The 14,556-nt window shown below is 43.4% G+C and overlaps 1 protein-coding gene across 1 annotated transcript in view; it reads left to right on the top strand.

Annotated features, from left to right (window-relative positions):
- The first annotated feature begins 6,652 nt into the window (after window positions 1-6,652).
- Window positions 6,653-14,556, top strand: part of LOC147893941 (integral membrane protein (Protein of unknown function DUF92, transmembrane)) — a 69,737-nt gene continuing 61,833 nt past the window's right edge. Inside the window, exon 1 of the mRNA XM_087386118.1 lies at window positions 6,653-7,133. Within this exon, the coding sequence (XP_087242244.1) occupies window positions 6,747-7,133 (387 nt within the window). The 5' untranslated portion in view covers window positions 6,653-6,746. The remainder of the gene's footprint in view (window positions 7,134-14,556) is intronic.

The raw sequence follows: 14,556 nt of genomic DNA on the forward strand, positions 1-14,556 counted from the left end.
TGCAAGCAGAGGCTACTTGAGCTTTCTCCCCTCTTTTATGGGAAGCAGATGGTACATGCTATGCCTTGGTCCCCAAACAAGGATTATCAAAGTCTTATACGACATCATTGTCCTGTATGGGTTGAGGTTGTTAACTTCCCGAATTCTATGCATGAAGAATTGCCTGGCCTGGCTGCTTCTTTGGGACAGGTCATTTGTCCTCCACACCCTATGGGAAACCGTAACAGGTTCTGCATTCTCTAGGACACTGATACACCTACCCCTCCTTCTATTGCAGTGGAAGTTGAGGGAGTGCAATTGGGAAAAAAGTATTTTGAATTGAAATGGGGTGTGTTTGCAGGAGCTTGTTTTGCCTGCCACAAGTTTGGGCATCTAGCCTCTGAATGCCCAATGGTTCTGCATCAACCCCCTCCCAATGCCTTGCCGCCTCAGACATGGGAAAAGAATGAGAATTTGCAAGCTAAGACAGCAAATAGAAATGGAGCAAAGAATGCCAAACCAATTAATCAAGTGTAATCACTTGCTGGAAAAGGAAAAGATAAAGAAAAAGAGAAGATGAAGGAATCTTCAGGAACTGATCAGGATGGTTTTCAACAACCTAAGAAGGTGGTTGTATTGAAGCAACGCCCCTTTCAATCTCGTCAATGGGATGCTTCTTCTCCCTCACCAAGACATGCTTCTACTTCAACTCCTATCCTTCAAAATTGGGTGGGGTTTTTAAAGAAGGGCATCCCCATATGTGATTCTGAAGAAGGGGAGAATGCTACTTCTTTCATGGATCATGAGGGAATGCAGCCCATGCAGGTAGAGGCTTTGCCTGTCTGACATCTTGTTCTATACTTATACTTTACTGTATATACCTCTTCCATGCATCAAACACTTAAGTGCTTTACATACAATGTACAGAGCCTCTGCAATGTCTCAAAGTAAAGGCTGTTATGGAATTATGTACATAAAATGCAGCCAAATATTGTTTGTTTGCAAGAGCATAATCAACACTCTAAGGTTGGTCATCATGATTATTTTGGCGGTTATGACATATACTATGTTGGTACCGCTACCTACTCAAGTGTATGCCTAATGGTTAGACATGAGCTGAAGCCTCAGTTAGCCTTCAATGACAACAGTGGCAGATGGATGGTCATACAATGTAATGTCAATGGTGATATTCTTGAGTTTGCATTAGTCTATGCCTCCCAGACCTCTGCCATGAGGGCTTCTTTAAGCAAATATCCATGGAGATCTAATGCATTCATCAATGGAGATTTTAATAATTCCCCTCTGCCAAGAGATAACACCACTTCAAGATCTCATATGCTATCATTGGAAAGGCAGAAATGGGATAGCATGCTTCTTTCTGTGCAGGCTGAAGATTTATGGCTACTTCTCCAAGGGTTAGTGCCTGGATATACTTTTCATCATAATGCACTTACTACATACTGGGCAAGGCTTGACAGATGGTATTTGTTTTACCCACAACAATATGCAGATTTTAGCCCTCATCTCCTCGTAGATTTCTCATTGGTCTTGTCAGATCATGCCCCATTATGGATGAATCTGCACATTGGTATGCCACTGGATGATTTGCCACCCCTTTCTAGTAGATTATTGCATGTTAATCAGGCTTATTTCCGACATCACTATTTCTAGCAAATGATCAAACTTGCAATTCATCCCTTGCCTTTGCATGCCTAGGAGGACATGGATTATGCTTAGGATAGCTTTGTCTCTCATATACAGATTGTCATTAGGGGCATATGACTAAATGGAGGAATGAGTTTAAATGGGCAAAAAGGACAGCACAACAATTGAGTAAATTATCAGATTTAAGGCCTCTCTTTGAATCAAAAAATGATTCCCTTTCACATGCTCAGATTAAACTGACTGCTATTGATTAGAGGAAATTGCACTAATGGTAGATTAGAGCAAGAATGAAGCCCCTCATGGATAAGGGCTGCTCATCAAAAGCCTTTTTCCAGGGCCTGCATGCTACTCGAAAGAAATACTCATGTCTAAGGGTAAGGAAGCTAGATGCCCTCTTTCTCTGATCTCCAAGATGAATGCCAAAATTATTTCCAAAAATTGTTCTCTGCTCCTGGTTCCCCATCAAGTCAAATGACTGATGCGAGGACTGAATTCCTCCAATATGTTTCTGATATAGAACTTGATAATGCATTGTTCCACCTTAGCAAATACAAGTCCCCTAGCTGAGATGGCCTTACGGTGGAATTGTATATTGCTTTTTGGGATGATTTAAAAGATGTCCTCTTGCAAATGATCAATGTTGCCTGGCAAGAAAATCAGTTACCGCACTCTTGGAAGCATGGCATTGTCAAACTTGTGCCCAAAAAACATCTGTGTGACCATATGTTAGATTGGAGGCCTATTACTTTGATGCCTATAGTTTACAAACTCATAGCCAAAATGATTGTGTATAGGCTTCACGGAATATTGAATGCGGGCCTTCATCCTCATCAGTATGGGTTTGTGCCGCGAAGACAAATCCATGACAATATCTCCAATGCATTGACTGCAATTGAATATGCTAAGTACTCACATCAAGATGTGCTCATATTGCAGGTAGATATTGCTAGGGCATTTGACACTGTTCAATGGGATTTTCTTTCAAATCATGACAAAGTTGGGCTTTGGTCCAAAGATAGCAAATGCAATTTACTGGCTTTATTCTGGCTCTACTTCTCAGTGCATTCTTGGGGGTCATCTATCTCGGTCATGGACATTGGTTAGATCAGTTAGACAGAAACGCCCTCTTAGTGCTCTCTTCTATTCCATTGCGACCCATCCCCTCTTAATGTATCTTGATCATCTTACAAACATAGGACAGATGACTAGTCTTAAAATCCCTGGGGCTGCATCTTTTTTGGCACAAGCATATGCTGATGATTCCTTCTTCATGCCACAGAATTCTCCCCGAGAAGTTCACATGCTTATGACCACTCTATCATTGTATGGATTGGCAGCGGGATTGCATGTCAATTTTGACAAATCTAAATTACTTCCCCTGAAACAATGTGACTGGCATTCTATTCTTTGGCCAGGTCAGGTGGTGAAGTCCAAAGATGTAGTCAGACATTTGGGATATCCTATAGGATGGCATATCACCAGGAAGCAGCAGTTAAAATGGATCTTCCAAAGACTTCAACATCAACTGGAATACTGGAAAATTTCTACGTGGCCACTTCATGTCAGGCTCAGAATAGTACAGTCCATTGTAATGTCCTATGTCCAGTTCTTTTTGCCTTTGCGACATTGGTCTTCCAGAGATATTTCAGCCATTATATCTCAAGCTATGGAGCTGTTATGGAGGACAAAAACTATTGTGAAAGCATTGAAAGTGATGAAGATGGAAATGGTGTGCTCTCCTAGGATGCATGGTGGACTTAATATCCTCAATATAAGATATCATGTACTTGCAAGGAAGGCGACTATGCTCCATACTTTTTTCCGCCAACAACAGCCATGGACTTGTATGATAGCATCCATGTGTGTCAACATGAGGACTTCTGCTTATGGTCATTGACTACAGATCATTGGGAGGTTGTCATTGGGAGACTTGTAGGGAAGATACCTGGCTGTCCTTTCTCTACTGCTCTGATACTTGACTAGAAACAAGTACTTTCTAAGGTCAAATGGGCTCCTAACAATTGCTCAGGGACAAACTCAATGAGGAAAGAAAGTATTCATTGGAGTGCCATCTTTGACATTCCACTCGCTTTACAGGAACCTGTTTGGGCATACAATCTCATGAAATTGGGAATTAGATATATACATAATGTGGTAGATAATCAGGGCTATGTCTTATCTTTTCCTCAGGTCACTACTTCCTATGCATTGGGAATGCACCATAGGTCGATATGGAAGAAAATTGCTGATTTGTTACATCCTTTTCTATTTGTTCCCCCTATGGCTGACTTAGACATGCTTATGGATTGGCAATTGCAACCCTTTGCTACATGTTCTCATCCTGTTCCTCTGCCTGCCTTGACCTCCATCAAAGCCTACAGGCTTCTTCAGCCTACTCCATGGATTCAGCAATATGCTAATACTCAGTGGCATATTAGGAAGCCCCTCTCATGGTGGCGGAAGAATCTCTGGATATTATGGAAGTGTAAAATGCCTTTGAAACAAAGACTTTTTCTTTGGAGATGCATGACAAGCACATTGTCAGTGGGAGTCACACTTGCCAAACGTCGCATTGCACTATCCACATGTTTAAGATGTCAGACTCCTTCAGAGACTGTCCCTCATTTGCTTTGGCACTGCCCTTGTTCTAAGAACCTCCTAGGGAGAATTTTAGATCATCTTCGGCTCCGTTTCCCGAGTCACAGATTTGGGAAACATTTTTGGCTATTTGGCAGATTTATGAGGTCTTTGTCTCAATACTCACTATTTCTCTCTTGGGTGAGATATTGGGCTCTTTGGACAATCTGGAGTGAGCATAATTTGGCATACCTGGGTCGGCAGATTCACAAGTCATATGAATCTTTCGGAGCCTCATTACAGCAATCCTTATATGATGCCTGCCATGAGGGTGATATAGATGCTTCTTGCATAGAGCTTTTCTTTTTATGTTTCTGATCTTTAGGATACTCTCCATTTTGGAGACTTCCCATCTTGTAAATTTATGAGCATATAAATACAGCACTGGATATTACTAAAAAAAAAAGTGTGTACGTATGTATGTATGTGTGCACGTGCACGGGAGAGAGAGCATGCACATATATACATATGTGTGTGTGTATGCACTCTCTCTCTCTCTCTCTCTCTCTCTCCTGTGCACGCACACATACACACATGCACGCTCGCTCGTGTGGTTGCATGTGCGCACACTTGCACACACAATAGTTTTGATTAGTAAATGTATCTCATGCACACATATACTTATTTCTTTACACACACACACACACACACACACACACATAATGAATTATTCTTTTATGTACCCCTCGTGAAATCTCCCCTTTACACTCTCTCTTTAACCACCCCACACACCAAGCCCACTAATCCTTCCATACCTCTTCTAATCCCTTCTCAACCCATGAACTCATTTGCTCCTTAATCCACATGTGACTTAAACTTTTTTTAATTATTTAGAATCCATATGGTTGTCTATATTCCTAAGTAAAGTGATAACAAGTCGGGGAAAACATGCATTACCTGTCTACTCAAATGTAACTATGATGTTCTAACACTTATTTTGTTTGGATGGTGGCAGAGGTAAGTGGACCCTGAGCTCGGAACCTGGACTGCCTGAGGATTTGACATTTTTTTCAATATTGTTTTTGTCAAACTCAATATTAAAAATTCTTAATTTTGGTCGAATTTTTTGCAAGCTCTAGCTATTGCATTTTTCAACTTAGACGTCTTAACCCTTTTTTTTCGTATATGTTTCTCTTTTTTTACTTTTTATACAATTGATGGAATTAATTGTTTAGATCAATTATTGATAGGAATTTCTAATCTAAACATATATTTTGATTTCCCAACTAGCCTTTGGTCAGGCTAGTGCCATACAATTAATTCACATCCATTGGATACTTCTTTAGCCCATGTGCGTGCGTGCACACACACATGCACGCTCTCTTATGTGCGAGCATGCATGCACACAAAGAGAGAGAGACGCACGCGTGTGCACACCCCCCCAAGACGCCATGGGGTGTGCGCGCACACAGATTGTGAAATATGTATATATAATTTCATCACCCATACCCACATCCGTATCCGACATGGATATACATGGATACATAATTATGCATGTATATGTGTGCGTGTGTGCACGCGCGTGCGCTCGTGCACAAGCACCTGTGCGTATGCACTAGATACATTTACAGAAATGCATACATACACACGCACATGCATACATGCATATCCAAAAACATATAATTATTCAATGTAGATATTGAGGAGTGATGCATATTGTATGGTTTAATTTGAGGTAGTCTTTTTCACCCCCCCTAAGGATGTAACCATTATGTACACTACTTCAAGTGACCTTCAACTAACCTTGGGGTGGAGGAAGAGAGAAAGCAAACAATTTTTAAAAGCGCGTTGGGCTATTAAAAGGCAATTTTTACAAGATGATCTCCATGAATGGTACACACAACTTAATTTTTAAAAAAATTACAAGTGGAATTTGACAAAAGGAGTGTCAATTTTCTAGTATAGTACTACTTCTAAGGAGGGACTAAGAAATTGTATGTATCACATGCATTCAAGAGGTTTTAAAAAAACCCTTCAATTAGAAATTCTCCTTTAATAAAACTTATGAAGTAATGGATTTTTCTCTAAAGTCGATACCCTTGAGGTGAACACGTTGAGAGGGAGTGCTAATCCTCAAGAAAAGAGAGAATAGTTTTGAGTGTCGGTTTTTCTAATGTGTGAGGCACTAACACCCATTTGAGAGCTCATCTGAAGTGTGGACTCCTTGCTCCTTAAGATACTAGGATGAGAGATGCGCAGGCCCTTAGCTCACCATGCTAAGATGCGCGGGATGCTGACCGAACCAGGATGTGCCTCAGATCCACGGGCCCTCACTCAACGCTAAAACTCCATAAACGGGTGGGTGCTAGTGTAAAGAAGAGCTACCGACACCATAAACGAGATTTAAAGAAGAAGCTACCGAGAGAGAGAAAGAAACCAACCAATGGTGTGGGAATCCTTAAGAAGCAAGTTAGAGAGAAAAGAGTGTATACGCTACCAAAGCTGTGACTGTGGAAAAAAAAACAATGGCTGAGAGCTCAATTCTTGGCAATTGCAAGCTCAAAGTGAAAAACCACAACATTCATCATCTCTCGCCATTTCTTCTTCACTCTCTCGCACTCCCCACTCGCATCCGTCTCCCATCACCTCCAAAACGCCCCATCCTCATCACGGCTGCAGCTCCGCACCACGCTCTCATCTTGCTGCATGGCATCCAGCAAGCTTTGCTCCAGTTTCCTCCTTCATGGAATTCCTCTTTGCTTTCCAACGCCGCCATTTTTGCTCTTGGTTTCCCGCTCCTGCAGACTGGCCTCTCCCTTCCCGGCATCGCCGCCGCTTTCGTACTGGGAACTCTCACGTGGCGCGCTTTTGGCGCCTCTGCCTTTCAGCTCGTTGTGTTCTACTTCTTATTGGTACGTTCGTTTACCGCACGGTGGGGAAATTTTCGTTTGTCCTTCTCGTGCAATGCTTATAGTAAACGAAGGGGAGTTTGCGTTGTTAATCGATCTGGGGCTGACTCGCCAGCCTATCGCGCAGGAGTCAGTTTTTGCTGGTGTCTCACCTTGATTGACCTCAGGGGGAGTGACAACCAATTCTCTAGGCAGTAGTACGTGACGTTCATTTTTGAGCTGTCAGAATCAATAGGGCCTGTTATATGTTCCATGGGTTGGGGAATCAAGTTCCGAGATTCCAGCCCCTGTTTGAAAAGACAGAGGAGCTTTGCTCTTCTAAATATCTCCTCCATCTGCGCATGAGCGTACTACCACCTTAAGAACCTCACAAGTAGGGCTACATGGCCAATCTCAAGACGGGAGAGAGAGAGAGGATGTGCAAGAATAAGATTGGGAGTCTTGCGGTCTCCTGAATTCAAGCAATGGGATCCTGTGTATTGCCTGCCTAGGTAGTAGCTGTCATGTGGGCATTGCCAAGACGATGCCACATGGCAGATCTGGGTGGAAAGGAACTTCCACTGACTCTTGAGACTGATATGGTCAATATATAGGCTGACATGGGACATCATAAACATGTGTTGATATGGCTGTTTGTAGGACAGCATGGTGCTGGAACTGAGGCTGACATGTGGGCAGAGGGAAATTACATCAGCAAAGATGCTTGAAGAGACTAAGATGCTTACATGCTCGTTTTGGGAGAGATTAAAATGAAATCGTATAGTCTTCACAAGCAGTCATAGCTTGAATGAAGAGAATGTGGACTACTTCTTGATTAGCCTTCTCCTTCGGTGTTAGCCTTTGTCACGACTGAGTCTGCCCTTCACCTCTGGAGTGCCGACAGAGACTCAATATGAAGACCTTTGTATAAATGGGTGCTCAAGTATGTGTGGGTGTGGGGATTTGTATGTGCGAGAGCTTATGTTTATACTATGGACTACACCCATTGTTGGGGGCTGATGACGTCAGTGTGGATGTCATTAGTAGCTAGTCCCTGCTATGCGTGGAGTTTATGGTTTTCAATCTTATGAGTGAATATCATGAGATTGACACTGCACACTGCGTTGTGTTTTTTGGGATTGATCTAGATATAAGCATGCTTGAAGAGATGGAGATCAACTGTAGGAGATGGCAGCGAGATTTAGGAGAAGAGAGGCTGTAGAACTGCTTTAGGGCCAGCTTAGATGGTGGAACTGTTTGGGGTGGTGACTTTGGCAGAGCAAAACATGTCGGTAGGATGGACGTGGTGGGTCCTAATTAGAGCTAGTCGGCCCTGTCCAGTCAGCTACAGACTAGGGTCAAGCGGCCCTGATACAGGGCTGGTTGGTCAATAGATTGAGAGGTCAGAATGGATCCCCATGCCTATTGATAGGGCCGATTTTGGGGCCTTGTAGGCAGTTGCAGAAGGTCATTGAAGCTCATTGAGGAGCACACGATGTGAGAGTGCCAGGGCAGTGTTGGGAGCAAAACTTGAGCTCTCCACTCAGTTTTGGACAGTACATCTCAAGATATTTGGTTGTTCTACTGCTGTCTGTCGCTTCAGATCTAAGTGCTTGTGCGTTGTTTCTTTGCACACATATTGTTTGAAGTTGGATCCCAGTGTTACCTTAGGTTCTTGAGATTCTTTTGTTCCATACACAATACACAATATATTTCATTGTGTGGAGTTCCTATCTAGGCATCTATGATGAAGGATACTAGACTAGGTTTCTCATGATATCAGAGCCCGGTTGCCTATTTGAATAGCTATGGCATCAACGATACAGTGGTGTACATGGAAGAAAGATTTGAGAGCCAGGGTTCAAGCATCCAGCCAGAGATCGACTTGGAAAACTGAAAGAGGAAGGGAACTTCTGCTCAGTGAAGGTGTGACAGGAAGGTCAATGTGTTTGTAAGTAGGAATCCTCTTTACAATAAATCTCACAAGTGGGACATGATTTCTTGCATGCTGATTCCAAAATTTGGCCCAATGGTAATGTTGGATGCTGACAACTATCCGATCTAGAAGATCAAGATCTAGAGTCAATGGGTTGCACGTATGTCATGGGAGGTAACCGAAGGAGTCGAGGTGAAGCCAAGAGGGTGCACTAGGATCAGTACTCAAAGCAGCAGATCTAGTCGATATCAGAGAGTGGGTGCTTGGGGATGTTGCTGCACTCTCCATGCTCATTGGTACTACTGAAGATTAGTTCTTCTGCACCTTCAGTTGGTGGTGCCTGTGTTTGAGGCTTGGACGATTCTGCGAGACTTGTACGAGACGGCTGATACAGGTCCCATTGTGATACTTCAAAGTAAGTTGTTCACGCTGAAGATGGAGGAAGGTGATGTGGAGGTGAGCATTCGGTCAAAGTCAGACTTGTAAAAGAGCAACTGGCCGCTGTATGTCAGAAGGTAGATAACAATCAGTTGGCCACTCATGCTCAGTAAGCTGCTTAGCGCTTCAATGGGTAGTGACAACCTATGACAGCTGGAGAGAGGTTGAAGCAATTGACTTTTGAGGAGCTTGGTCCCTTGTTGATCTAGGAGGAATCAGTTAGCCAGTCTCATGCTTAGCAAGTTGCCTAGGAGCTGCAATGCCTTTACAGTTGGAGAGAGATTGACGACATTGTCTTTCAAGGAGCTTGGTCCCTTGTTGATGTATGAGGATGTAGGCAATGAGGAGGCATTAAATGTCACCACAAAAGCTAAAGGTAATGACAAGGAAGAGAAAGTCAAGCCCAAGAAGAAAGATGAGGATGCTTTTGAGGCCGAAGACTCTTTTGACGGGGAGAGAGAGGAAGATGCCACATGGGTAGATCTCGGACATCATTGGGGCTGCCATATGTTCTTATGTGGGCTGACACGTGGACATCATAAACATGTGTTGACATGGCTGTTTGTAGGACAGCATGGTGCTGAAATTGAGGCTGACATGTGGGCAGAGAGAAGGATGCCACATGGGCAGCAAACCATGCCTGAAGAGATGGATATTAGCTATAGGAGATGGCAGCAAGATCCAGGAGAAGAGAGGCAGGTAGAACTGCTGCGGAGGTAGAGGTTTTGTAAGAAAGGGGTTAGTTTAGTTAGCTGTTTAAATGGCTTCGTAGTAAGTACTATGTACTCTAGGCTGTTTAGGAGATGCCACATGGCAGTTTTGGAGTATTATCCCATGTACAAAGTTAAACAGCCTGCCTTAATTGTACTCAGGTTTTGATCTAACACTGTTATAATTCCAAATTGGATTTGTACAGCAGAGTTCTTGGCTCAAGCTGAAATTCAATAAGGAATTAACCTTGGGTGTCCTTGTGCAGCCCCTCGGAGTTGCGATTCTAAGCTAATGAATGGGATTGTCTAGCCTAGGCAATGAACTCTATGTCTGAATTATTCATTTCCACCCTAAGAATTCAAATAGTCTAGACTAGGACTATACAGTCGGCTAGAATTGTTAATGGGCCATATATACTTGGCATGACTGTGAAGCCGAAATAGAGCGAGAGGTTGCGCTAGAGGAATCGCAACATGAAGAATATTACGCGACGAGGATGATTGTCACGAAGTCCAAGTAACCAAAAGAAATTGGTCTTGATTCTAGTTTATAGATTTAGATCGCCAAATCCGGAGATCCGGAAAGAGGCTAGTTCTGACGTTTTCAAATATTGGCTGAACAAATATGGTTTTGGAGTTTTCTCTGAAACCTGATAAGTAAAAATAAACGTGGCATGGAAATGCAAATGCAGGAGAATGAATGTCTTAAGAATCGTGATGGAGAAGACTCTATATCTCAAAGAATGCTTTTGCAAGTTTGACTCCAAAGAGAGTGACTGCAATAGAAAAACAATGGAGAAGGAGCAATAAGTGTTGGGATTGAACCCTAAGATGTGGAAGGTGTGGTTCAAATGGCATCCCAAGAAGAATTAGAGTCAGAAAGTCCAAAAGATCAAGTAAGAGGACATCTGGAGATTGCCGCTATTCTTGGGACGGATGAATTGGATTCAAGAAGGTTCAATCGTCAATTACCATTTAACCTTTCTCGAATAACCAAGGAAGAATACGAAGACACACCACATGATCTCCTAGCACTCAAAGATCTAGAAAACGCTTGTTACGGAGGATTTGGAGGAAGCAGAGAATCCAGTTGTGAACGTTGCATAAAAAGAGGAAAATCCGGACCAAGAATCCTAAAACAAGGAGCAAAGGAATTTGGACGAAAGATCTTAAGAACAAACAATCCAACGATGTAGAAAACCTAGAAAAGAAGATTCGGGGAAGACAAAGGAAACCTAGACAGAGAGTTCGAGCAAGCGGGAGAGGACACAGCTTTTGGGAGAAAGTACAAATAGATCAGTAAAAGGAGTTTTGAAATTGTGGTGTCGGAAAATAAGATAGATTGGGACACCAAATTAGATTTCGCTTATGGGCATTCCAGACTGCATGTAAACTCAGCATCGGAATGACACGACTCGCAGTGGCACCTATGGAATTCATTGCCGGAAGCCTTTGATTACTATGGAGAAACTAAGTCCGGAAGAGTCAGTTGAATTCCGACTAAATCATCTGGCATAGTTGGAAGAGGATAGGTTACAGAGCCGATATACAACACAGATCATTCAGGAACGTAGATAGGCATGGGTAAACAGAAATATTAAGTTCAAGATGTTCAAGGAAGGAGATTGGGTGTTGATGTTCAATTCCAAGTTGAAGAAATTTTCGGGAAAGTTGAAGCTAAGATATGATGGTCCATTTAAAATTATTGAGGTTTTGGGCCAAGGAACATTCCGACTACTTGATTTGCATGGAAATACTTTGCCCAAGCCGGTGACTCAAATTTATCATAACTAATCCGATGAGTCGAACGTGGAAGTCCGATACCTTGGGATTATAAAAAAGGTCATGAGTGATCAAAGTGCGGCTGAGATTGTCCACACTCGTGGAACTCATGATTCCTAAACTGGTACTTCCAATTCACTATTACTAATCGTTTCAAAGGGAAGATCAGCGTCCTTGTCTTTGTAAAATCTCTGCGAGCTTTCGTCAATGGCTTTGATCAAGAAATCAAAGTGCGACAAGCACTCCGACCAGTGGCTACAGAATTGGTGGAGGGTAGACAGGCTTGAAGTAGTTCTTCTATTTTACAAGTGGTAGTGAAAGGATTCAATTCTGAGATGAAGAAATGAAGCGATGCAGTGGTCAATGCGCAGTCCGACATCAGAAAATGAATAGTGGAATCTCGGCAGAACGTGAGCAAGAAGCTCACAGTGGAGCCAACTACTTGTTTTCGAGATTTCAAGCATAATTTAGATGACACAGTTACAAAGAATGCGCTTTTGGCTACGACCATGCGGCTGCATGTATTTTTTACAAGCTACCCTGGTGGACTTGGGCTATGAATATGGAGGCGGAAGCCCAGTTTCATATTTTGAAGGAGACAGGAGGTCAGTTGACGCCTCAGATGCCGGTCACTGTGGAACTGGTTTCCAGGAAATTTTAGTTGTGTTTGGATTCGGATGCTCCAGTCAAAGTTCCATGTAGATACCTAGATGAGATTTGTGCTCATTCAAAGAGATTTTTTTTTGGTGAAGAAAGCTCTAGCGGATCAGAGGAAGGAACAATGCTATTGGTTCCTAATAAGAGTTCTGCTTTTGTCAAAGTACGACTACATTTCTCAGGATAATTATGCCTTAATGCATTATGCAGAAACTGGGAATCTAGTGAATTGAACGCAGCTGTTTTTTGACAGAATTATGGGACAGGTGACCAATAAGGATAAACACAGAAGCTTGGTCTACAACAAGCTCCGATCAATTCTGTTTGCGCTATTTGTGCACATTCCCAATGCTCCTAGGCCTTGTGTTGGAAAGGTCACCTCCCCATCTGTAAGCCCCCATATGAGGAGAGCATGGGGGAGGGAGACCTAGGGCAGAAGATGCCCAGAGAAGAGAGAGGGAGGGGGCTGCCACATGGGCAGCACCTCACAGCCAAGAGAGAAGAAAAGGGGCTGCCACATGGACAGCAAACAGGCTGTCATGTAATTCTTACTATTTGGCAGTACAAAGATCAAAGCATTTAGGTATAGGATCCTTGAAGGAACAGTACGGAACAGCAGCGTCTCTAGTACGGGTGAGTACACGTGGCTGTACGGGACTGGTGCAGATCCTTGGATGCGTGGACATGGCCTAGCAGAAGGCGGAACCAGCAGGTTTTGGAGGCACTTGCATGGAGGCCAGGTGGAGCAGCAAAGAAGGGCTGCTAGTGGGCAGTGGCATGCCCTTACATAGGGCTAAGCTGGCTGGTCGGCCAGCACACAGCCCTAAGAGGTGTGCCTACAGCGCTATAAACAAGGGCTGGTGGGGTTGGTTGGAGGGGCAGTTAAGTCAGCCAGCACCCTGCTAGTCGGTGGACTTTGAGGAGCCATCTGCCTTATAAAATGGGCCCCTTGGAGGGGCATAATTCATTCAACAGGTCAGCCATGAGAGGAGCAGCAGGAGCAGCTATACTCACACCATCAGGCCTACATCCAGGAGGCAGAGGAGACTAGGAGTTGCTGCAGACAGTTCATCTAGGGCTGGACCTTGGCTGTCTTCTAGGGCACCAAGGTGTTTGGATCTGGACAGAAAGTCTACAGAAGCTGGAGGTGGAACATGCGGGCTCGAGTCTAGAGATAGCCGGTAGATAGATAGAAGTACCTTGGTAAGATCAGAGGACCACACCATTGGTGGGACTCTGGATCTATCTCTTTTGTATTGTGTCCATAGCTTTGGACTGAAATATATTATTTTGGTGTCTTGCATATCTGGCTGGTTCATTGTCTATTGATGAGTCTACACGTCTATCTAATGCACATTAAGTTAAGAAGTTTGTGATTCCACACCCTACACCACACTGTGTGAGCTCTTGGGCTATTCTATCAGTCTTCCGCTGTGCGTACCGTCTGTTGTTCGATTTCTAACACCTTGACAGTGCATTCCAAAATCATTTAGCAGAAGCGAAGGCACTCCACGGAGGCCTTGACAAGAGGTAGAGCAGGTGTTTAAAGTAGCCGGCGGATACACAGCAGAGGAATTGCAACTGCCATGGCAGACCAGAGGAAAGGCTTAAATGAGCCATTGAATTTACTGGATACATACAAGGGAGATCAGGGGAAGAGTGTCATGAAGAAATCCGGAAAATAGTGAGAGTGAAAACAACCTTGAGAAGAACAGCACCACCGAACAGTAAGAAGCCCAAAGAGGACACAGTCCAGAACCCGGAACAGAATGAAGTTCCATAGGAGGAAAAGGCGATGCAGGAGACACCAACCCTGAAAGAAAACACAGTACTAGCATTACCAGTTCAGCAACCCGAACAAATGATATTTTGCAACACCAAATTGATTGCTTGAAGGAAGACCTGGACTTTAAAGCGGAGGAGT

The sequence above is a fragment of the Dipteris shenzhenensis genome, chromosome 15 (assembly GCF_047967505.1).
Source record: "Dipteris shenzhenensis isolate YYH24624 ecotype China chromosome 15, Dip_SZ_1.0, whole genome shotgun sequence".
Lineage (NCBI taxonomy): Eukaryota > Viridiplantae > Streptophyta > Polypodiopsida > Gleicheniales > Dipteridaceae > Dipteris > Dipteris shenzhenensis.